We start from the raw sequence: 26,973 nt of genomic DNA, 5'->3' as shown, positions 1-26,973 counted from the left end.
GACTGCCACGGTATGCGCTGCAATAGGGCACCGCCATCGAGTACGTATTGTATATCGGACGGTTGTGCAGTATCGGCAGGTGCCAAGGATTTGATTGCTGAGGCTAACGCTGGCTTATTGGCGGACAGCAAGGCATATTTGGTCTCGAACAAAGATGGAGGATATGTGCATAACTCACAAAGGAGTGCTTTGGATAAGTCTCCTACTTCAGTGCCAGCGATCACAAGTCTCTGGAAGAGTAACTGAGGGTCGATATTGATGTCTCCGTCTGGTGTCTTCATTGCAGACTCTGAGTCCATAGTTATGGCTTGACCCTTCTTCTTCTGGAAGCTGTATTCAAGCACACGTTTACCACTCATCTGGCCCAAGAGCCTTTCTCCCACAGTTTTCGCCTCATCAACATTCACCGTTGTCTGGGGAAAACTATACCAGTGAAAATGTTGTGAAGAGTATCGTCGTCTTGAAAGGGATCCCTCTCATGAAGAAACTCAAGCATTTTCTGGGTATCGGCTACATCATTCTTCTGTCTAGACGTTGATAGATCCTTGTGCTGTTCACTTGTCACATACATCACATCAGTGAGGTGTTGGAGGGCGTTGTTCACCTCTGCAAAGAAAGGACTAGCCATGACCCAGACTGAGCGTTGTGTCTCTGTCATCCCTCGTCCCCTGGTCAGACCATCTGATGTCTTCAGACTTCTCATAAGTACTTGTTTGATGACTAAATCTGTAGACAGACCAGCCCAGTATCTGTCGCTCCGTCGGACAACTTGGAATCCTTGGAGAAATTTCTGATGTACTTCTGGATGGTCCTTTGGTAACTTGGTCATCAGTTGCAGATATATGTGCAGGCACTTTGTGTAGTGCCTGTGACCGGAAGCTGCAAGATATGGAAGCATGGCGCGCAGGATATGCAAGTGAAGCATCCAATCCCCTGTTCTTTCAGATTTCAGAAAAAAATGGATAATGTCCACCATTTCCATGTATTGTAACCACAGTCTCGCTGTCCGTTGATGCCTTATTGTATCAATCACCTAATTGATTTTGTCTCCAATGACCTCCATCACCTTCGATGACTCGATGTCTGACACTGCTTGGTCACCCGACATCAGACCGTCAAACAAGTCGCCTGCATCATTGAGCTCTGCTGGAACTGTACGCTCCTCCATTTTCCCAATTAAATCACTAATTGTGGTTAGTTCCTCATCATTTTCCTCAAGGTACTTTGCCACCTTCAGGAACGCTTCATGTCTGATCTGGTCCTTGGGTCGACCAAGCTTCTGCTTTTTTGATGGACGCCTCTTCCGATTGGAATTTGAGTGGTATCTGTTTCTTTGTATGAAAGTTAACACTTCACACCTTATGGTATACCGCATCTGCTGCATGTAGATCACCAACAAATGCCATTCTGCTCCTCACAGTACCCGACCAGTTGTCAGATCGATTTTCACAGTCAGCAGACACATGATTTTGGAAGTCGAATGTCTTAACCTGGATCAACATATGGTCCTTTTTCCTCCCCTGGTACTTGTCAGGATTACCACAGAAAAGACACTGAGTTCTGTAGTCAAACGCTGAATCCATTGAACGAAGGCACCTCCCTTTGTCTGCCTCAGACGAAACACGTTTTTGCTTCAGAGAAAGTTCAATATCTCTCACATTGCAGAACACCCTACGACAATCTGTATGAACTGCCTGTCCTGGATGGACTTGGGACTTCTTCACCACACTCACGTCCAGCTTCTTCAATCCTCGTACAACCTTTATCCGTCAGTGTACTGGTTGGATCACTGGAGAGGGGTTTCTTACAGAAGACACAGTCGATATCACCCATGTTGCTGAAAAGAGAGGGAACTTAGGATTACATTTTATTCCCTGTGTTGTCCTACTATAAATGTATAGGTTCATAAAAATACAAAATTTGAACATGTTTATTATAAAATTAAATGTTAAAAAACTGCTTTTAAAAATAAAAATAAAACCTTAAACAATCATAAATTAAATATAATACGACTTACATTCACAATGACCACAGCGTTTAACTGTCCTCAGCACACTGATCAAATCTCTCACTGCAAGCGTCACTCCACCTCTCGTTCACGGCTCTCGTTCAATCTGAAAATAAAGTATGATCCACTCATTATAATTGAGTATAATTTTATGTATTTGTTCAGAGGATCAACAGGTTTCAGAAAAATATCATTTTTTTTCTCTTGCAATTAGTGGTGGGTTAGGGGTAAACGTTCGCTAGAATGACTGGACTATTAACTTTTTTACCTTTTGAAAACAGTTCATGGACAATAAACCTTTTGAAAACAATAATAGTACATGGAATCAGAAATATTTACAGTGGATGCAAACCACCACAACTTAAGTGACGAATCCGTAACACTTCCACCCCACAAGAAAAAGTTTGAACCTAGTGAAAACTTTCTTTGCAGGCAAAAACATTTTTTGAATGAAGGTTAAGGGGTTGTGATCAAAAATCCAAAACAAAGCAAATCTATAGCACTTTTTGAAGGAGGCTGAGCTGAGAGCCAGGTTTCATGGTGGTTGGGTGGTGAGGCCTGGAAGTATTCACTACATGGACGCCTTTAGGAACGTGGAGTTCATGGTTAATCCGTATAGGAATCTTGGCTCGGCTGCTCCGCAGCATTCAGTGCTTCAAACTCTTCCTAACTTTCATAATAATCACGGTTGGAGCGCTTGTCGCTGTAGTCACTGGAATATCGGTCTCCTTCTCGGCCACTACCCTGATAATCATCCCTTCGGGAGCTGCCGTAACTCTGGGAGCCTCCATAGTAATCTTCACTGCAGCCACCACCAAAACTACTACTCCCACCCCGGGAGCCATAGCCACCCCTGAAACTACCTCCACGTTTTCTTCCTCTGTAGCCCCTTCGACGCCCATGGCCTGCCTTCTCTACTGTTATGGTCCGACCATCCCAATCCTTGCCATTCAAATCCTTTTCTGCATCTTTGGCGTCCTTTGTGTTTTCAAACGTGACAAAGCCAAACCCTCTCGACTTTTGCGTCTCCCTGTCTCTTGTCAGCCGCACTTCCAAGAGTGGTCCATATTTGCCGAAGACAGAGTCCAGAACATCTTCCTTTGTGTGGAAGTTCAGTCCACCTACAAAGAGCTTGCCAACATTGCCTCCATTCATGACTCGTGTGCGCTAACACTTAGTTTCAAGGTACTTGACACGAAGTGTCTGTGCAAAGCGTGACGTCCGTACCTTCCTCTTCTATTCAGAGCGCTTCCTACCCATAGCACGAGTCACGGCACAGGATGGAAAGATACCCGGAATCTCCGGCTCTAACTGTGTGGTGTTATTTTCCATACTAGGCTTTTCAACAAACATCGGGTTACCATAAACTTGACCACCGGCCAAATCGTTCCCGATAACAAAAGATATTCCCTCTACAGGTAGAGTGGCTTGTAACCCTACGGTGACCGGTCCTGACACCAAATCAGACTCCAAATGGATGACATGAAGTGGGGCTTTAACACAGCCACCAACCCCCTGTAAAAGAACACTAACACCATTTGCCGTCTTCTCTGACAATGGCAAAATGCCCTCAAGCATCAAAGATTGATGTGCTCCTGTGTCCCTCAATACCCTCACAGGTCTGGTTAGTCAAGTCTCCATCCAGTGACACAAACCCCTCTGAAATAAAAGGTTTGTAACCCTCTTGAACAAGGTCATTCTGTGATGCCGTAACTTTGACATGGGAACCTTCACAAGGCACTGTCCTCCAAGGACGATTTCTCGCATTTGCCAATGCATTCGGAGTTGTACTAGTCTGACTCCGCTCCTGATTTTTCCTTTCCAGGGAAAAACATTGGGACATCAAATGTCCAGGTTTCTTGCAAAAAGCGCAAGAAGGCCCGGAGGGAAAACTCGTGGTCTGCCTCGAGCCCCCCGGAAGATAAGTCTGTCTTGGAACTGTAGTCTTCTGATACCTAAAAGTCACGGTATCAGATTTGTCCTCATAGTCATCTCTAGGCCGCCCCCATGAATATTCGTTCTCCGCACCGGATGTAACATAACTCCCCGGGCTAACTCTCGGCGGGAAGTTAGGTTTGTGGAACCCCATCCTGTGTGTCAAGGCATAGTCATCTGCCACGGTTGCTGCCTCATACAACTCTGGGACCTTCTTTTCCTCCAGATGTACTTTAATGTCCACGTGGACACACTGTTTGAATTCCTCCACCAAGATCAATTGTCGCAACCGTTTGAAGTCTTTCCCAACCCATTTCGAATCACACCACCGATCAAACATGGTTTCCTTCATTCTGGCAAACTCCACATGGGTCTCACTCTCACTCTTCCTGGCATTCCGAAAATTTTTTGCCAGTAAGCTTCAGGAACCAATTCATAGGCTATGAGAATGGCTTTCTTCACTTCCTCATAATCTGTACATTTGTCAATCGGTAAAGCCAAAAATATATCTTGAGCTTTACCCACCAGAACACTTTGCACGAACATAGTCCAGGACCCCACAGGCCATTTTAGCATTTGAGCCACTTTCTCAAAGTGTAAAAAAAACTTGGCTACCTCCTTTTCATTGAAGGGTGGAACCAGCTTCACATGCCTACCAACATCCCAGGTGTTCTGACTAGTTGTCGAACCAGCCGGCATGGATGCTACTTCTCCCCGTTCTCCCATTAATTCCAGCTCCTTGAGTTTAACTTCTTTCTGATACTCCATGTCACGTTCCTTTAACTCCCTTTCGGCTTTCCTTTCCTCTGCTCTTTCCTTTGCTCTTCTTTCTTCTTCAGCTCTCCTTCCCTCTGCTCTTCTCTCCTCGAGTTCCTTTTCAGCTCTCCTTTCCTCTGCTCTTTCCTCTGCTCTTCGTTCTTCTTCAGCTCTCCTTTCCTCTGCTCTTCTCTCCTCGAGTTCTCTTGCAGCTCTCCTTTCCTCTGCTTTTAACCTTTCCTGGCTCTGCAGTTGCATCTCCATTTTCCGGAGATCCACATTTTCTTTTTCCTCGGGTAACCAATCCAAGGCTACCTCTGTCCATGTTCCCTGTCCCACCAGAGATTCTACCGCCAATGTCTGCATCTCTGCTTTCTTCATATTAACTCGGACCGCCAAGTTAAAATGTCGGGCCAATATCAAGAGGTCCGATTTTTTTAACGCTTGGAACTGTGCCTCATTAGGGGACGCCGCAAACTGTTCTGCGTCAAACACCATGGTGACTATTAGTTAGCACCTACTAAACTTCACACAAAAATTTCCAAATTTTTTGAAAAATTTGGGAATGTCAGAAAAATTCCAAATTTGGGAATTCTGGGAATGTTAGGGAATTCTATCCCGGACGAATGTTATCAGGGAATTTAATCCCGGTCGAGGATCCCAATTTCGAGCCCCCGAGCCAATTGGACGAGCCCCCAATTTCTGTTACGTGCTCCTCCCCGACCCCCTGGTCAGTGGTCACGGTGTACCTCCGAGCCCCGAGAGGAGTCACGGCAGAAAAATGTGTTTTTCTGTATGTCAAAGATCAATGGAGAAGCCACCCCAATTGTTACTCGCAAACAAATATTGTATTAAGATCACACAAGAATAACATTACAACAATAATAGTATTCAATAAAAAATGTTTTTAAAAACCACCTTGAGAGGCCATTTTTCCCCGCAAGCGGGGGTTGGCCTTTTTCGGGAACTGTGGTTGTTGTTGTTTTTCGGTCCCCTTTTTGAAGCAATGTTTTACGGCCGGATGCCCTTCCTGACGCCAACCCTTTTTGCCGCCTTTAACGACAAGCGGGGAATTACCAGTGAACTGGTACTCAATTTGCCGACCTCGGAAGGATGACAGGCTGAGTCAACCCCCCTGGCATTAATTCAGCGATTGACCGGGATTCGAACCCAGGATCCTAGGATCCTAAGCCTGCACCTTAGCCGTTAGCCCAACACCAGGGACTGTATAGTATTGTACTGCACCCAACACCAGGGACCAACCCAATAATAGTATTCAATAGTACAATCAATATGTCCTATGATGGTACCATCATTTTTGTAATATAGAACTCACTGTGCTCCAAGTGAGTGAAACAAGAACATTCCCCAATGTCTCTTATTCCCGGCTTCAAGCCAACGTTGCTTCGCTCCAGCGATCGCCAGAACGATGTCCAATCGAGACCAGAATCCCGTGCGGATGGCAAGTACAGTCACACAGCCGAAGCTGCACAAAGGGCGCCCTCAAGGTGACGAATATCCAAAGGCGCCCTCCAGGCGACTGGGAAATCACACCCTCGGGTATGGATTTTCACGGCTCCCAGTCGGCGAACTGCAAATTAATCTTCAAGCCACGATGCACACACACACGCCAGATACGTCTGAAAGCGGTGAAAACGGCTGACGAAGCAAAGACCTTGCTCGAAGCGCGCGAGTCAAAATGGCCGACGACCCGTTCTTGAGATGTAACGGCCCGGCGATAATTCTCCTCGGAATCCACCGCCAAAAACCTGACACGCAGGTTGATCGGTCACAGCGATGACAACTCTCTCGCAGGAATCCCTTTCCCGGAAAGCCGAAAGTTCGCTCGTGACTCCCTTTCGACAACGTTCGCTTCCGAACTCTGAGCAACTCGGCTTTCTTGTCCGACTCCCTCGCTCCGCCCTCTTTCTCTCTCCTCTTCTTCTTCGTCGTCCGGTTCCCGATCCGGTTTCCTGTTTCTTTTAACATTAACTTTTTTACCTTTTGAAAACAGTTCATGGACAATAAACCTTTTGAAAACAATAATAGTACATAGAATCAGAAATATTTACAGTGGATGCAAACCACCACAACGGAAGTGACGAATCCGTAACAATATGCAATATTTTTATAGGGTTTGGCTACCTTAGCCTTGGACACACCAGAGCCTGACTCACAAGGCAGTGAGTGCTGTTTAACCCATTGCTGAGAGCTGGATGATGGGACACCAGGGAATATCCACATGCAGATGGGCCTGTATGTCACATTTCTGAGGGCCGATGTTCCTCCGAGATTCCCTGTACATTAGCCAAGGTTCGCAACGTGCCTCGTGACCGTGTGTCACCACGAGGAGGCACGGCAGGAGTTTTGGTGATACAGAGGCTGTGCACTGGCAGGAGAGACTTGTGCACTCGGCTCTCTTCACTGCATGCTAGCCAGTGGGAATGGATTGAGACCCTTGCGCTAAACGCATGTCATCACCCTGTGGCAAACCACATATGCACCCTTGCACCTTTTTCAAATAATGCACCATTTCTTCCAGCAAATTGTTGAAATAATAAAATATTTTGGTATCCACATCTGTATTTCTTTGGTTTGCAGTGGAACAAAACAAAAAAAAGGTGAAAAAATTACTAAATCTTAGCTTATTCCACACAGAAATCCTAAAATGGCCTGGACACTATTGTTGGCACCTTTATATAAGTTTTTTTTTTTTTGTATACAAGATCGAGGCTCATGTAAGAGCCAACATTAAACACAAAAAACATAAACGGACACATAAAACATATAATAAAGGGAGCGGGGAGACTAGATGGGGAGAAAGAGGGAAGCACACAATCACAACAACAGTAGAGAACAGGGACATCGGGAGATCTGTGGAGGGGGAGGGGGGGGTGTGTTCACAGTATAAAGCAAATTGACACAACTAGGAATTTCAGTAATGGAGTCGGACATTGAAAGGGGTGGATTTGGGGTTTTTTAACGGGGGTACAAAAGATCAAGGTTTTGGATGGGGAAAGATAAGAGATGGTAGTGAACAGTTGTTTTAAAGACCTGGAGGGAGGAGTGGGATTGAAGAGAGTGTGGGAGATTGTTCCAGAGGCGGGAGAAAAGAGGAGTGAAAGAGTGAAGGTGAGCAGAGTCTTGATTTTGGCAGTTTCACCCGAAGAGGGTTGCTGGCAGCTCTTTTGCATTGGGCCATTGTTAGAAATAATTAGATTTCAAGCAGGTGATCCTTCTTTACTTTGGAATTGAACGCGCCTATTGTGAGTTGCAGGTGCCTGCAGTATAAAAAGCACTCATTCAACCAGTTTGAATCGAGAAAAGGAGCCGGTCTGCTGTTTTGTGTCGCTGTGTGTACCACAATGAGCATGGAGAAAAGAAAGAAAACCAGAGAATTGTCTGAGGAGGTCAGACACAAGATTGTAGCCAAGCATGGACAATCTCAGATCTACAAATCCATCTCCAGAGACCTTGATGTTCCTGTGTCCACTGTGCGCAATGTTATCAGGAGGTTTAAGGCCCTTGGAACTGTAGCCAACCTCCCTGGACGTGGCCGCAAGAGAAAACTTGATCCAAGATTGCAGCGAAGGATTGTTCGAATGGTGAAGAAAGCACCTCGATCAACTGCCAAACAGATTCAAGCTGACCTTCAGACACAAGGTACGACAGTTTCAACTCGTACCATCCGTCGCCAACTCGATGAAAGGGGGTTCTGTGGTCGGAGACCCACCGGGGATCCCACTGCTGAGAGAAAGACATAAGAAAGCTTGACTGGAGTTTGCCAAATCACACCTGAACAAGCCAAAATCCTTCAGGGAGAATGTCCTGTGGACAGATGAGACCAAATTAGAGCTTTTTGGTAAAGCACATCATCTGCATGTTTACAAGAAACAAAATGAAGCCTTCAAAGAAAATAACACCTTCCCTCCAGTCAAACATGGAGCAGGTTCTGTGATGTTTTGGAGTTGCTGTGCTGGGTCTGGCACTGGGTGCCTTGAATGTGTGCATGGCATCATGAAATGAGGAGATTACCAAGGCATTTTGGAGCGCAATGTTAAACGCAGTGTCAGAAAGCAGGGTCTCCGTCGAAGGTCATGAGTCTTGCAGCAGGACAATGACCCCAAACACACTTCAAAAAGCACCCAGAAATGGTTCAAGACAAAATGCTGGACTGTTTTGAAGTGGCCAGCATTGAGTCAAGATCTAAATCACATTGAACACCTGTGGAGAGATCAGAAAACAGCAGATGGGAGAAGGCGTCTTGGGAGAAGTTGGCATATGTTGGGAGAAGGCATATATATATACACATACATCGTGGATGTGAACCTCCTTTACTTTTACTTATTTGAATAAGAATTCCTCATTCAATTAATCTTCCAATGGAATGCGTTGATGCTGATGCATTGCACATCACCCATTTGCCTGATGTACAAGGCTTTGTTTATACAGTGAGTCCCCCGCTGTACGTCATCCCACTATACGTTGTGGTAGTTGAATGTCGTTGATCAATTTCTACTTTTTTGTGCGATTATACATGGTGAAAGTTTGGCTTTTTCACTATAAGCACGTTTGAGTTTTGTGGAACGACTATGTGGCACAAAATTGAGCATCATTGATGTGTGTTCATCGTCACAGTGAGGTGATGGAAAACATGGAGAAATTGCTTTCAATGTGCACTGAAAATATGATCTTGCATCGTGTCCTTTAGCTTATTAGTTTTTCAGACAAAATCCCACAGTTTGTACAATGACTTGTGAGCAGAGGGAGGTGAGTGCAGCCAGGAGGAATCCTTTAATGCGATGTTAGCGCTGATTTAAAGATTAAAGCAATTATGCCAATTTTACAATTTAAGGTGATTACCCTCTTCCCTGTTTTTTAAACTTATCTCTTACTTCAATATACTATCGTTATTATAACTCTTGGTCTCAATTAAAAGTTATCTAAGAGGGGACCGACATTTTCCAGTAACGCACCTCTCCCTACCCCCCTCCCTCCCCCCGCCTCCACCCCACCGCCCCTCACCTCTTACAACATGTATTCCTATGGGAAAATACTTTCTGCTGCATGTTATTTCATTACAAGTCGCACTTTCCAGGAACACATCTACGCAGTATAGTGAGGACTTGCTGTACTGCACATTAGGATCCAAAGAGCGCACCCCTGCGATAGCGTGTGTACACTTTAGATTATTCATCCTTCTTGATCCTCCGTATTTCCAGGCCAGGGTGGCTTCGTGCGTGGTTAAGGAAATTTTCCCAAGGTTAATCACATTCCCGAGAGGCATGTTTTAGTGCTGACCATGGTGTTGTTTGAATGGAAGCTGGAACCTACCGCTGTGCAAATATAGTTTTGGAGGTGAACCTCCGGCATATGGATATCTTTTGGAGTGCATTGCTTGTTTGCTGGCAGATTTTGAGGGCGAAGATATCCCAAATGAAAAGGTGACAAAGGTGCCAGGGAATGTGACCTCTCTGGAAAATGCCCATCATGAAACGTTTGATCGAGGTATGTGTCTTGTCTGTTTACCTCCACCACCAAAGGTGGATGGAGGTTATGTTTTCACCCCTGTCTCTGTCTGTCTGTCTGTTTGTTTTTCTGTCCGTTTGTTTGTTTGTTTGTCTGTCCGTTTGTGAACAAGATATCTCAAGTTGTGGATGGATTCGGACGAAATTTGCCAGAGAGGTAGCGTGTGTGACACAGACGAAATCATTCGATTTTGGTGAAGATCCGGATTTGAAATCTAGCTACAAGAATTTTTAAAGCGATTCTTCACCATTGGGAGATAGGGACAAAAACGATACATAGCAAGATATCTCAAAAAGTTGTGGACAGATTCGGATGAAACTTTGTGGACCGGTTGGGTGTGTGACCAGGATGAATCGATTCGATTTTGGTGAAGATCTGAATTTAGATTCGGATATGAGAATTATTCAATTTTTAAAGTGATTCTTCACCATTGAGTGATGGGGCTCAATCCAACATATAGCAGGATATCTCAAAATGTTATGGACGGATTTGGACGAAATTTGGCAGGGAGGTAGCATATGTGACAAGGACGAAATCATTCGATTTTGGTGAAGATCCGTATTCGGATCTGGCTCGAAGAATTTTTAAAGTGAATCTTCACCATTGGGAGATGGGGCCAAAAACGATATATATCAGGATATCTCAAAAAGTTGTGGACGGATGATTCTGATTAAATGTGATTCTGTATTGTGATTTTCTGGTCTACTCTGGGATACAAAATGTAAACTGTTTACCTGGCGGAGGTATGCTCTCCACTGAGTGTCGTTGTAATTTACATTGTTTTAAAATGCTGATGTATCATACAACTGCTTCTCTTTGCAAAGATTTACCAGTATGGTGAAGGACCGGTTTCTTTTTGAGTAACACGGTGCTATTTGCAGTCCCAAAATGGCAAATCGGATATGTGCAAAAACCATAAAACCCCAGTGCTAACCTCGAGAGATGGAATTGATTGTGGCTCGTGCAATCGGCAGGCTTAATTAAATGGAGATTGAAAACTAGGAAACAGGGCGAATGAGACAACAGGCCGTGCGTTTGATTGAACGATAGAGAAGGCAGTTTTACACCCCAATGCATTCACAGCTACCTTCCGACGGACTCAAACAAACAAAATGTACAAATCTAATAAACGTTATTCTGCCGAATGCTGTCCAATGTTCGTTTTTGTCACTGTTGGATCATCTTTTTTGACGATTAAGCTTTTTGCACTACTCTGCGCTCCAGTCTTTTCTTGGTTTTTATCCTCAATTTAAAAAATGCCTTCAGCTGTTTCTCCGTTAATATTTTTTGTTCGTTTTGGTGTGTTTCATTTCTTAAAGTTTGTGATTAAAGGAATGCAATGAAGCATTTGTAACACAAAGTTTAAATTCTGGGTTGTTAGATTGTAATTGGAAAGCCCGTTTCTGGGCTTGGAGCAATGCTAGCTTGGAAGCCTATTCCTGCTCTATTTTTTTTAATCCCTGCTCTTTCTGGAAAAAAAAAAAAAAAAACGGCTGAGTCTTCCGGTCTGTCTATTTGGTATTGCATTCCGGTCCGTCTGTCTTGTCCGTCTGTCACACTATCTCATCCTATACTTGGTAATTACGATAAGCACATGGCACGAAGGTGAAAGAGCCATATCATTTTTGGCCCTGCCCCCTGGATTTGGGTCAAAAGGTCAAATGCCAAAAAAAAAAAATGCAATTACGGGCACATTTATAAACATTTTCAATGAAACTGAATATGCAATCAACATTGGGGGATGTGTGAAATGTCATCCACCCCAAGGGGGAGGGGAGGGGAAAGTGGTGGGGGAGAGGCAGAGGGGCATGGGAACTGGAGGGGAGAGGGGGAGAAGGGAGGGAAGGGCATTGTGAGGCGAGCGGAATTGAGGGCAGCACCATAGAATATGAGGGTTTGGCAAACTTAACAGGTGCAAAAGCACAAAATCATTCATAAAGGATAAAATTAATTATAAATGTATAACTGTCTCTGGACATCCTGTTCAAACAGAATAGCAAACGACCCTTCATTTTCAAACAGCACACACGTACCATTTTAAAAGAGATTATAACATGGGCTTCCTTTTAAGGAATGCAACTCGACAGTCAACCTGCAGCTGGCACCATGTCTCCCACCCGTTCCCCTCTCTCATCCTACCCCCTCCCCTGCGTCCACCCAGACTTCCAGCCTACCCCTTCCTGTCCATATGAACATACGTCAAAGAATATCGCTCAAAGTTGAGCAACAAAGTCATCTATAATGTAATAATCATCTATAATCTAGTCATCTATAATCTGTAATGTAATTTTAATTTCAGAAACTACATCCGTTGTGATAAAAAGTGAATTACACTGCTTACGACTTTATCACCATGGCTTACAAACACCTATTGATAAGGAACGGCTTGCTTTTATGACATTATTTCACATGGCTCTATATATGCCTCTCAGCCCAACCTAACAATGGTGAACGAAGGAGCCTTTATCTTATGTAATCCGTAATACTACATAAATGTCCCGCTGTCTTTTTAAAAATATCACGACTTTGATTATATACTTTAATTCATCCATGAGCGGACATTGTGGAAAATTGCATCATACAATGCATAAAATCACTCGAAGTTCCTAATTTGAAAACTATAGCACCTACCGTAACGATGTACACAGTTATTTGTAGGGATAAAGATCATACATTCAATGATGTGAGTGAGGAAAGTGAAAACATAAATTCTGAGCACTTAATCGTGCAGAAACTGTTGCAGCATGTTCCAAGGCAAGGCATTTTTGCAGGCTGAAAATGCACAAGACCTCTGCAAAGGATAGCAGACTTACTAAGGATAAAGCTGTTATTTATCTTCAAAAAGGGTGTTTTAACACACCTAAACACCCAATTTTCATTCATGCACTCCCTTTGAGTTCGAGAAGTATGCATGCAAAATTTGCGGCCACTAGATTTCATGGTTTTGAAGTTATGGGGGAGACACACACTGGCACGCTGCCTTTTATTATCATTATTATTATTATAGATGGTAGTAGTGTATATATGTTGCTTCTGGGACACTCTCATTTTTCCCATTGACTTACATGTTAATTTTTCCCCTCCCTCATTGCCCCTAAACACCTCTATTTCTCTCACCCTGTTCTTTACGAACCTTCTAACCTTTTGACATGTTATCCTTATTCATTAGACCACTTAAACAATGGTCCTTCTGTGTGAACCTGTGATCCTTCTGACCTTATGGACCTTTTAACCTTTTACTCTTAATATCATCTGGTGAATCATCTTTGACCCACTCAAACATCGATCCGACAAATATTTGTTTATGCGTGGGAAATAATTTAATTCTCTTGCCACTCTCTTCACCATCTAATATATTAACAAAAAAGATGTTTGAGTTTGGTTCTTTATTAAGATATTTTAACTGAGCTAAGATAAAATGGTAAACCTCCCTCAATGTTCTTGTTTGAGCGCCTCCAGTGCCACATACCATTTTAAAATTAAAGTATATATTTTCCTGGCAACCATCAAAGTTTTCTGTCCACTCAAAAATATTTCCATCTTTTTTACCCAATTCACCGGTATTTAAATTAATTCTCTTATTTGTTTTGTAATTTTTTTTACCAGTTGTCTTTTCAATTATACCTATTTGATATTTTTCACATTCGTTATGTTTACCATTTATATACCAAGGTTGATTACACCTCCACTCTTTAGTCTGGTTGGTACTTGGTTCTATCATTTATATAATTGTAAAAAGGCGGCGGTAGCCCGTTAAAATCCCTAACCCCCCTTTTTAACTTATCACTTATATACTTATATAACCATAAGGGAGACTATCAATTCCATTTTCTAAAATAAACCTCATCATCAAAAGCCCCCAATGCTTTCTTATTCACCTCTTCTGAATATAATTTATGTTTATAACTTCTTATTCCATTAATCTTTCTAAACTCTTCTTTCTTTGTTGTTAAACAGTTATAATAATCCTTAAAGTTTATTGTTTCTTTAATGACATTTTTCTTTATGCCTTTTAACTTCTTATCAGTTTTTTCAACGTTGTTCACAATGTATTTATAAGCATAAGCCTTAGACCTCAATCCCACAAATTCACTCATGACATTTCCTCCTAATTCATCCTTAAACTTTCCAATCACCTTTTTATTTTTAGAAGAGAACAACTCACTCTCTGGACTGTAATTACTAGTGTCATAGATATTAATGTCCTTTTTCATGTCTGAATAAACATCATCAGTATTAATTTGCAAAATAAAACTATCTGTATCCATATAAAGTAGATGAACATCATTTTGATATTTCTTCCTCAAGTTATTATAAAAGTAATCATACATTAATGACTTTGATAAATCAAGAATTGATGTTCCAATATAAATAGGTTTGTCCATTTTAATGCTCTCTTTAATCAAATGGATCGCACAAAAGTTCTCAGTAAAGACCTCAGCTCTAGTAAAACTCGGTCTATTAATTAATTTTGATGCTTGTTTCCAAGATGTTGATAGTCTGATATTTTGTCTTTTTCTCACATTTTCCATGGTCTTACCAAAGACCGCATTATTCATCAATTTATAAAAGTCTTTCTCAAAATCTGTTTTTGACTCTGTTCTTCTTTGTGTATTAAAATCAATGTACCCCTTCAACCAATGACTTTGATTGAACTTTAGAACCCTATGGATCTTCTCTACTCTTAGACCTTTTGATAAATATTGTCGCAAATTTCTTTGGTGAAGAACATAATTTTTCTTGTTATATAATGTAGTAAGTAATTTTTCTGTTGATTCACCTATATTAAATGATTGTTGATAATCACTTAACCACTCCTTCTTTGGACTTTCCTTTTCACAAGCAAATGGGAGATCTTTGTGTAGGTTATGAAGTTCCTCTGGATATTTCAAATCGACCTCAAAATAATAACCAACCTTTGAATCATTCAATTATTTTTGTGTGGAGATACATACATCTTGTAAAACCTTTTTGTAATCTTTTTCCTTTACCCATCTAAGTTTTCCATAAGGAAGAGCCTGAGACATTGCCCAGCCATACAGGTTGTTCGCATCATAATACATCAAGTAGGAGCTCTCTACCGATGGATTATAATTTGGAATGTACTTGCTATTTGCTTTAGCATATCTCTTTGAACAGACTTGTAAAATTCCTCCTCTCTTTGCCTTTTCAATCATCAAAAGCATATCAACATCGGTTAGCAAATCCAAATCTTGTTTTGTCATTTTTAACATCACGCTCCAAGCCAATCCAGGAGCAGTGTAATAGTGAGCAGGATCCAATCCATATCCAGAATGACAGATTGTTCTGAAAGCCTCAAACACATCAGCCAACAAAAGCACATCAGTTTTGAGGTACAAATCGTGATACTCACCAAGATTCTTAATGTTATATTTTTTCCAAACATTTTGTGCGTGTACATACATAATCTTTATCAGATATATGACTATTATTTAATTTGTTATAGAAATTTTCTTTTAAAGGAAGTTGTGTTTCATTGAATCTCTCAAATGAGTCCATATAGTCATAGGGGTAAATTCCCTTTTGTGTTAGAAAATCTTTATCTAAAAAATACTCTGAAAGACATGGAAACTCTTTTAGATTTTGAACCAAGTTAGCCAATGGACTTGCCATGAATTTAAATGTATCAAGAAATCTGATATGAGTAATAGGAGATGTGTGAATTGTTTTTGTGAATGAAATGTATTTCTGATCCGTGTTTGGAATTGCTGAGATACTTCCAGAAGTCTTTGAGAGTTCCTTGATAAATAGATGTGTATCATAATGAGCGTTGTTATGAAGAAAGACAGGAATGAAAGAGGGGAGTTGATAATTAATATTACAACTTTGATGAGCCGGACCTCTATATTTACCAGTGAGATGACAATGGTCTCTAACCTTTAGACCTTTACCAATTTTCTCCTCACAAATATGACAGACATTGTTTTTTATAAATTCCCTTTTTTCTTTACTTGTTAAGGACATTGGTTTATTGGTTTCTCTCATTATCTTGGTTAATCGAACACAGTCTTTTTCTAGTCGTTTCACAAACTCCTCTGGGGTATTTGAGCCTCTATACATCTCTAACTTGTTATATTTATCACCAACGGATGATTTGATATAATAACAAAAACCACAAGGAGTATGTTTTTGATATTTATTTGTGTATGATTCTTTTGGATCAGGAGAAGCAGTATCAATTTTTTCTAAAATACTTTCAAAATCAGCATATATAACAAATGGATGTTTTATTGTTTTCTTTTCATCTTTGAATGTGATCTTTGAGTCTTTTTTAGGCATGTTGATTACCGTTGATTTATGTTCACCACAATAATTTGAATGTTTATCTAATCTTTCTTGTGTATGGAAGAAGTTAAGACAACGCATACAAATATATATTTTATTTGTTCTTTTACATACTTGTGGTTTTATTAATTTTGTAATATCTTTGATGTATGTATAATGTGAATTTTCGTCTGAATTAAAATATAGAAGATTAATATGAGTTTGTTTACAATTGTCAGAAAGCGTTAAAACCTGAATGTTGTTTGTTTCTGTTAGACCATAAACATTAACTGATAAATTATTCAACTTTTCAAATTTAGGAATATCATTTAAAGTCATCGGAAACTTTAGATCTTTCGTATTTAATGTATTCTCATATTTTTTATAATGAGATACTCTTTCATCATGAAAATGTGGAGGATGTAAGTGTGCTAAAATAGACCAGAGAAAACATTTATTGTCTTTATTTTTGATATTGATAACTGCTTTTCTATTTTTGATAACACTGGGTAAATCAATGTAAGAAGAAGCTTTTAGAGGATCTGATTTAAGAATATGAATGTCTATGTAAATAATTTTTCCTATATTGAATCCACTTCCTACGATTGAATTATCCACATCTTGCTCTTGTTTAATAAGTTCATCATAGACTCCTGATGTTTTAAAATCTTGATATGAAGATATAAAGTGTGGCTCAGTTCTCATGTATGGTGTATCTATAACTCCTTTATCCTTTGTCATTTCTAATTTTACCCCCATATAAAATTTAAGTGGTTTCATTTCTTTTAGTGTTTTTTCAATCAATGTTTGAACAGCAGGTTTGACTATTTCTACAGCATCAACTATAGACTTTGGTTCGGGAGGTTTGAAGTTAAAGATTCGAATCCTGATATGTCTTTTGAAAGCACCATCAGTATTTTTAATAGTAAACAATTTTGACAAGTGTTTGTTAGTTTTAAGATGGGCTTTAAACCCCTTCTTGAGGATGGTTGTTTTACAGACCTTACAATGTTTTGTTTTAGGTGGAAGAGGGGAAAGTTTGTTAAGAATGTTGTATGTATGTTTTGCGGTGAGAATATGTTGTTTATAATATTTTACTTCCTTCTCGCAAGTATCACAATAAACCATATTTATAGCGTGAGAAAACGTGGTGTTTTATATATACTAGGGCATGCCCGTACTATATATAAGCTAGGACGTGCCCGTACGTGGGTGCCCGTTCCTTGCAAAAAAAAAAAAACTGCAAAAAAAAAAAAAACTGCAAAAAAAAAAAAAACTGCAAAAAAAAAACAATGGTTTGGTCCATTCGCAACGACCACAGAACCCCCCCCTCTATTTACATGAATGGTTTGGTCCATTCGCAAAGCCAAAGCGAACGACCACAGAACCCCCCCCCTCTATTTACATGAATGGTTTGGTCCATTCGCAAAGCCAAAGCGAACGACCACAGAACCCCCCCCCCCTCTATTTACATGAATGGTTTGGTCCATTCGCAACGGCAAAGCGAACGGCGAACGGCTAAATCGCCATAGCTCGGTAAGTACTTGTCCGATTAATTTCAAACCTTGAAAAGGCACATCCTCGGGTCCCCAGCAATATACCTGGCAAGTTTCAAGTATATCGGACCGGTAGTTGTCGAGAAACAGCGGTCACAGACACACAGACAGACACACAGAGATTACTGGAATTATAGATAGATATCACTGTGCTTAAAATAAAACACTTTTGAGCTTTACAGCTCCGTTTTATATATATCGCTGTGCTTAAACTAAAACACTTTTTCACTCAGAATCATCTTTTTTTTTTTTTTTTGTATACAAGATCGAGGCTCGTGAAAGAGCGAACATTAATCACACAGAAAGACAAACCGACACATAAAACATATAACATCGGGAGCGGTAGACAAGATGGGGAGAGAGGGGGAAGGACACAAACACAACATTTGAGAGCAGGGACCGAGAGACATGGAGACATCGACAGATCTGAGAGAGGGCGAGGGCTTTGGGGGGGGGAGGGGCATGGGAAGGGGGCGGGCATGGGAAGGGGGCTTAGTTATGATCTAAGTCATAACTATCACATGAATATTCAGAATCATACTCAGTCATCAATAAAGCTACTCTCATAACTATCATTTGAGCACAAACTATTAGTATCATAACTATCATCTGTGTTCAATGAAATACTATCATCACCATCGTCCGAGTTCAATGAAATACTATCATCACTATCGTCCGAGTTCAATGAAATAGTAAAATCTTCACTGCTGTAATGACTCATATTTAATTAGCAGAAAAAACCTTTCCATCTATACCAATATACTTTCTTTCATTAACGGATTCAATCTCTACATATTTAATATCAAAAGTTATCTTTAAATAATCTCTAACTATCATAGAACGAAATGACATTTCACCAGAAATATTAACATCATTCATTTTACTTAGATCTACACCCTTTGGATTATTAAAGTAAATACAAATTTCTCCACGAGTATTGTTGATGGTCTTATCATTCTTTTTCAAAGTATCGTGGTCAATCACTTTTTCAAGCTTTGAATAAATTGCCAGGAGTAGAGGAGAAACTTTTGTTAGATTTACTTTAATGGATGTCTTTCCAGGTATAGTTAGAGCTCTTCCTTTAAATGAAATAGAGGGGCTCATGTTATTTTCCATAACTGGTTTTACCTAAAAATTTCCATATTTATCTTTGTTCAATTTAACATCTTTGACATATTTTTCTATATCTTTCACCGAAGTAGAGATTGATTGAAATTTGTCTTTTGTGCTTTGAAACATTGTATTTATTAATGAATAAACTTGCGTTTAGTTTAAGTAAAAATTTACCATATAAATATGATAAGTTCTGAAGGATATTTAGAATTTCCAGACTCTCCATATGATAAATTAGAGAATTGTCCGGCTTGTGATAGAATATGGCTTAATAATGAGGGTTCATATAAACAATGTATTTTCTGTGATTTAATTTTAATTAATGATAATAAAAAATATAAAAATATATATAACTCTTTTAAATTAGAACCAAAAATGAATTACTTTACAAGATTAATAAGAGAGATGAATGTTAAGTATTGTGATGATAATACACCATTTCTTTCAAGGGAAGAGACTATTTGTATTGAGGAAATGTATAAGGGTTTAATGATATTTATTATTCAAAATAATTTTAATGGAAATGTTAATACAAGATACTATATAAATAAAATAATGAATTATTTTGAAATTAAACCCGAACTCAGGATAAAATATAGAGTTTCTAAAATAGCTCAAAAAAAGTTAGATGACTTGTTTTCCAAATATATAAATGAATGATTTTTTACCCGTTTGGGAAAATAAGATAAAATTTAATAACCATAAAAACATTCCAAATTCATTGAGATGTCTAATAGTTGGTTCAAGCGGATGTGGAAAAACCTGTTTACTTTTAAAGATGCTCCTTGGTCCTAATTTTTTAGATTATGATAATTTAATAATTTTTACAAAGTCTAGTTTTCAACCCGAGTATCAACTACTCTCACAGGGTTTTAATGCAGGTCTTAAAAAGGAAGACATTATCGGTTTATTTAAACTTCAAAACAAACTAAATGATTATAATATTGAAGATATAATACAATTATTTTGTGATACACAGAAATCAAAATCGAAACCAAAACCCATAACTTGTATTCTCAGTGATAATACGGATGATATACCTTCACCTCAAGATTTAGATAAATCAAAAAAGAACCTCGTCATCTTTGATGATTGTGTTAATGAGAGAAACCAAACAGTAATGGATAGCTACTATACAAGAGGGAGACATTCTTCTTGTAATTGTATATATCTTAGTCAATCATATTTTCAACTCCCTCGACGCTCAATAAGAAACAATGCCAATACTTTTATTTTATTTAAGTTAAATTCAATAGATGTAAATAATTTTTGGAGAGATAATTGCTCTACATTATGTAGTAAAAAAGAAATTGAAAATTATATGAAACACACGATTGAAAAATATAAATATATTGTTGTGAAACAAGATGAGATATTAAAGGATGTATTTTTATTTTAAACATAATTACATATATAAATGATAACTATTATTATTAATCTTGTGGGTAAATCTGCTTCAGGAAAGAACTTTCATAAATCTAAACTCTTGAATAGTAAAAATGAAAAGATTGTAAGTTTTTTTTAAAAACACCCTATGATTCGTTTTGTGAGTACTACAACCAGAGCAAAGCGACCAGGAGAAGTAGAAGGGAAAGATTATTACTACATTTCAATGGAGGAACATATGCGATTGAGGAACGAAGGTCAAATATTTGAGGAGGTCTCTCTTGGTTCTACAAAATATTCACATTGTAAGAGTGAGTTAAATAAAGTAAAATCTAATGGTCTTGGGATTTTAGAAACTAATTCTGAAGGAATGAGACAAATTATTAAACAATTGTGTGGTGATGGAGTTAAGATTTTATCATTCGGTTTTGATATCGATGAGGAGACTCAACGCAAACGTATGAAAAGCAGAGATACAAGTATTAGTGAAGAAGAAATAACAACTCGTATTAATACCAATAAAGAATTTGATGAAATATTTAAAGAAAAGGATTTATTTCAACACATTTACTATAATGACAAAGAAAAGGAAAATTTTCCCATTGACCTTTACAATTCATTAAATGATATTTTTCAATAAATAAATACAGAAAATGAATACCGAAGAAAGAGTAAGAAAGTTTAAAGAACATCAAAAGTTGTAAAGCAACAGGAAGAGATAAAGAAGAAACGGAGACAGAAACTAACTGGTGAAGAAGCCTTTGAAAGAAAACAAGAGAAATTTTTTAAACCACTTTTAAAAACTCAACACCCTACAGTTCCCACGGTAGAATTTACTCCGAAAAAACTTCAAATGCTCAAAGATTTTAGTCAGATAACAAAACAAGAACTTGGAAAATTAGAATATAATGATGAAGAATTATTTCAGAAACTTGAGGAGGTAAATCAACCCCCTAATTATGCAGTGGAAGCTCTTCAAAACAATGAATATTTGGCAGATTCAAAAACCAGAGCAGGTCTCATTCCAACAGAAGAACCAGCAGTGTTCCATCTTGTGAAAGAAAAGGTATTGATATTTAATGATGAATTGATGTTCTTGAGTTCTACTCAACCAAATGTTAAATTAACTCCAAGATTAATGTTTCTTCTAACAAACCCCGGATTCAGCGGTTCAAAATATTTTGAGGAACCACTTGATATGGAAAGAGAGGAAGATAGGGTATATATTGAGTTGCTAAATGCACTTGATTATGGAGTTTCTGTTGCTGGTAAAAGTAAGAAGAATGAGAAGGAGAAACATATTATTGATGCTTTAAGTAAGCTTGGTTCGGGTGTTAGTTTTCTTCCAAATGACCCATCACAATTAGTTAATAGGCTATTATTGTTGTTAGGTAGTAAGAAGGCTGGAAACAACAATTCTTTTAATGAATCCTCAGCCATTTTAGATCAGTTGATGAATATGAAAATAATTAATAAATGTCAATACAAAGATATTTTATTAGATATTAAATAAGATGAGAAGCACAATTCTTATAGTCCGGCAGATATGTGAAGAATTGTGGTAGAATTGTGCCTTTGATGATACAAGCATGAAACTTGGCACACAGTTAGGGCATACCCTTACAGTGAAATTTGGATGTAGGGGCATTCCAGATTTCTCCTTGGCCCAAAATGGCGGCCATTTTACAAAATGGCGGCTAAGAAGGACATATTTACCTATTATTTCAGACTTGTCATTTGTGCTGCTATTGAAACACAATGTAATGAGCATATTATAAATTGTCATGTACATGCTATGCAATACCTTCATACTGGGTTCAAAATTGGAATCTATGGTGGCCTATAAGGGGCAGAACAAATGGTTTACCATTGCAATAGACAGGACTGGTCTAGCGGTTTAATTATTTAACTTTGCATGACTATCTGATTTCTCCTGGGTGTAATTTTGGTTCAATACCTTTATATGAACAACTTTGATGTAGCTTTATGAACTTTCCTATCATAGACTAGGTGACTATAAGGAACAATGCAAGGCTAGTGAAAAGTTACGAAAGCGAATTACTATATTTATGATAATAATGTATGTATTTCTTTTTCAGATGATAACTCGACTGCACTGCACCTTCGCTCATTGACTGTAGTAGCTACCTAGATTTGGTTCCCAATTTGTATATTGATTGGATGGTGGTGGTGGATAATGCTTAATTGACAATGGCCAACAAAAATTTCAAGCTATTAGACCCCCAAAGCCCTAGTACATCTGGAACAAACATGCCTTATCTGACAGATTGGGAGAAGTGTGTGTTATGTCAGGAGGTCACCGATGAGGCCCTTGCCTGTCCAGCTGATTCCAAGCGAACCACAGGGTCCGGATACCAAACTCTTGCAGATTATCTCCTCACCTTCAGCCAGATGGGCTGCCTGCCAAAATCTCTAGAACTGTCCCGCCTGGACGATGGTGAAGGTATCCAGTCAACCTTCCAGAGCCACAAGGCTAAGTGGCATGATTCATGCAGACTGAAATACAACAAAACTGAACTGCATCGGGCACAAAAAAGAGAAACGTCTAGTGAAGAAACCGCAAGTGTCTCAAGAAAGTACACCCGTCACAGAGTACATGTAGACCACACACAGCCACAGCCTGAAAAGTGTTTCTTTTGTGACAAACCAGCGGGTACTAATTCTCTGCGAAAAGCTTCCACCTTCGACCTCGATAAACATGTCAGGACAGCTGCCCTGAAACTAGGAGATCAGGCACTTCTTGCTAAACTGAGTGCAGGTGACCTTATAGCACAAGATGCACAGTACCACGTGAAGTGTCTGGTGTCACTTTATAACAAAGCAAGGGCCACAAGCACAACACTGAATGAACAAGATGATATCAATCACGGTATAGCACTTGGAGAGCTAGTGTCCTACATCGATGATGCCCGCACAGATGCTCTTGTGACACCAGTGTTCAAGCTGGTAGACCTAGCAAGACTATACACCACCAGGCTGGAACAGCTTGGAACAGTCTTGACCAGGCGTGTCCACTCCACCAAACTCAAAGATCGAATCATGACATATTTTCCAGACCTAGAGGAGCACATGTCCGGTCGAGATATTCTGCTTGCTTTCAACCAGGATGTTGGCTCAGCCCTTCAGAAGGCATGTGATCACGACACTGACAGTGATGGAGTTTGTCTTGCTAGAGCCGCAAATATAGTTCGTAGAGACATGTTGAAAGACAAAGCACACGCAGGTAGCCTTTGCTCGAGATGTGAGAGCACTCACCCGTGTCATAGGAGAGATGGGGAACCCATTCTGTGACGACAGCAAAGATCTCTTGGTGCTAGACAGCAGAGACCTGGCAGACCCAGCAGTCATCAACACCCTTTACCAGATCGAGAAGCTGGGAAAAGAACAGTATGACACATATGTGAACGAGAGGCTTGTACATCAGACAAAGCCTATCACTGACCCAATAAAAAGAAGCAATCTCCCTCTCTTCAGCCGACCCCCAGTCAGAGAGAAGTCAAGAACAGAGTTGAAGGTGGTATCTCTGAAGAATGACTGCGTTCTGTTCTCCAGGCTGTTTATTGCATCCCAGACACGGAATGGAGATCTTGATGAATTATTTGCACATGAAAACCAAGCTTGTCCCCCTGCATTGTCACAAATGGGCAAAATCCGGCTTGGAACCAAGTCTGATCTGGTTGGGTGCTTAGAAGATCTGATCACCTCACGGGAAAATGATGATGTAAGCCCCCCTGTTGAAGTCATGATTCTGGATGGAGCAGCCATCGTGAACATGCTGGCACCTCGTAATGCGAAGACCTTCTCTGAGTATGCATCACTAGTATTCTTGCCATACATCACATCTCAGATACAAAATAAGAGCAGGGTTGATATTATCTGGGATGAATATTTCCCAGACAGTTTGAAAGCCGACACCAGGAAGACGAGGGGTAAAGGCACCAGGAGACGAGTTGAGCCATCTAGTTCCATCCCTCGAAACTGGCAGGCCTTCCTTCGCATAGACGAGAACAAGGTGGAGTTGTTTGACTTTCTAGCAACGAGGATAGCAAACATTGAGACTGACAAGCAAATCGTCACCACAAACCACAAAGAAGTTTTTTGTACACAGCCACGAGATGTTACTGGTCTTTCCCCGTGTAGTCACGAGGAGGCAGATACAAGGATACTACTCCATGTCCAAGATGCAGTCAGACAGGGCTATACCAAGGTGTCAATCCGCACAGTGGACACAGATGTTTTGATCCTTGCAGTGGCAGCAACTGGATATCTTGACATCGATGAACTCTGGGTTGCTTTTGGCACAGGGAAGAATTTCAGGCACTTGGCAGCTCACGAGATGGCTGTGGCACTGGGACCAAACAAGTGCCGAGGGTTGCCATTCTTCCACGCCTTCACTGGGTGTGACACCGTGTCCTGCTTCGGTGGAAGGGGGAAGAAAACAGCATGGGAAACATGGAAAGCCTATGATGAGGTCACCTCAGCTTTCTGCGCACTGGCTGCCACACCAACCATTTCAACTGCAAATGACAACATGGATCCACTGGAGCGTTTTGTTGTTCTGCTCTACGATCGAACAAGCAGCCAGGAACATGTTAACGATGCCCGCAAGCATCTCTTCACCCAGACTGGTAGATCAATAGAGGCTATCCCACCAACGCAAGAAGCCCTCAGACAACACATCAAGAGAGCTGCCTACCAAGCCGGCTTTTGTTGGGGCCAGATGATGATTTGCGCACCTGAGCTCCCATCGCCAAGTGAATGGGGTTGGAAACAGAGTAATAACGGCTGGGGGATATATTGGACAACCCTCACAGAGGCAACTGAGGCATGCCGACAATTGATTAGATGTGGATGCAAGAAGGGTTGCAGGAAACGGTGCAAGTGTGTTAAGGCCGCACTCCAGTGCTCAGCTCTGTGTCACTGTGCAGGGGAGTGCACACGATAGTATACAGGAGGAATAACACACCTGTTACATATACACAAACATGTGGAAGACTGTTTTGTAGACTGTTTTATAGTGAAAGTCACTTCCACAGCGTTAATGTGGCATTTTCACTTCATTTCCATTGTGTTTCTGGAGTTTGCTCAAAATAGCTCAAAAAGTAATTATTTTTGTAAAGAATAAGGACCAAATAAATGTTATGTGAGTTTGTTGACATTTAATTATGATCTTACAACCTGTTTACGTGAAAAAAACATCAGAGGTGTGCTTGAGCAATAAGTAAATCTAGTTTTATAGACATCGGTACTGTGTATCTTATTATCCGTAAACGGCCATTTTTTAAATGGCCGCCATTTTGTCCCTAGGAAAAGATTTGAATGCCCCTATATCCAAAAATCTTCCTAGTAGTATGCTCTATCAGTGTTCAAAATTTCATGCTTGTATCACCAAAAGCACAATTTTTTCACATATCTGCTGGGCTATTAGTTTTAATTTCACAACGAGCGATTACACAGCTTCATTCCCTTACCCACTACAACTTGACCCCCTTACCTCATATGAGGCATCTTTATTGTCGATGGAAACTTATAATACCTTGTTTAATATCACAGAGAAAAACAACAAGTTTAGTTATAATCCAGGAAGTGGATATAAAACTATAACCGTTTCACCTGGAGCTTACGAGATTTCTCAAATATCTTCAGAAGTCTCTCGCCTTATGAAAGAAAAAGGTGATGAACCAAAAAATATTGTAATAGATATTCAAAAACACTTCAAAATCAACTATTAAACTTAAAAATAATTATAAAGTTGATTTCACGATTGAAAATTCGTTTAGAGAGCTATTGGGTTTCTCTTCAAAAAAGATTGAAAATAACGGGACGTTTTACAGTGATAATGTTATCCAAATATCCTCCGGTATAAATTCAGTATTAATTCATTGTGATTTGATTGATGGTGCTTATAATGATGGAATAAGAACAAATACAATATTTTCATTCAGTGCATCCTCAACCCCGATTGGTTATAAATTTAATATGGAACCAAAAAATCTTGTCTATTTACCTGTGTCAGGAAAAACCATATACAGAGTAAATTTTAGGATAACCGACCAAGATAATCGTATGATATCCTTTAATGATGAAATTATATCCATCAGAATTCACCTACGTGAAGTTTTTCAATAAATAAATAATGGTTATTGTGAGAAAACACGAGTTGGGAAAATATAAAATAATTACAGGGGAGGGCATGTACCTTTCACCATACTATACAAGGTATGTGGGTAGAGGATACTATAAACCTAAGAGACAACGAGGTGTAGGTCATCAATTTCGAAATAAAGGAGATGGGATAATTGATACTCTAATGGGTATTGGTTCAACCATCCTTAAACATAAAGACCTAATTGGTTCAACTGCTTCTGCCGTGGGTTCAGTTGC

General features: G+C 39.7%; 1 protein-coding gene across 12 annotated transcripts in view; it reads left to right on the top strand.

Annotated features, from left to right (window-relative positions):
- The window catches only part of LOC137431267 (uncharacterized), an 88,953-nt gene that overhangs the window by 41,451 nt on the left and 20,529 nt on the right, over positions 1 to 26,973 (top strand). For all 12 annotated transcript variants that reach the window (XM_068122389.2, XM_078781760.1, XM_078781764.1 and 9 more), the window contains exon 9: positions 10,112 to 10,207. In XM_068122389.2, coding sequence (XP_067978490.2) covers positions 10,112 to 10,207 — 96 coding nt within the window. The remainder of the gene's footprint in view (positions 1 to 10,111; positions 10,208 to 26,973) is intronic.

This window comes from Myxine glutinosa, chromosome 7 (genome assembly GCF_964187855.1).
Source record: "Myxine glutinosa chromosome 7, kmMyxGlut1.1, whole genome shotgun sequence".
NCBI classification, from domain to species: Eukaryota; Metazoa; Chordata; class Myxini; order Myxiniformes; family Myxinidae; genus Myxine; species Myxine glutinosa.
This window is presented reverse-complemented; position numbering and strand designations above follow the sequence as displayed.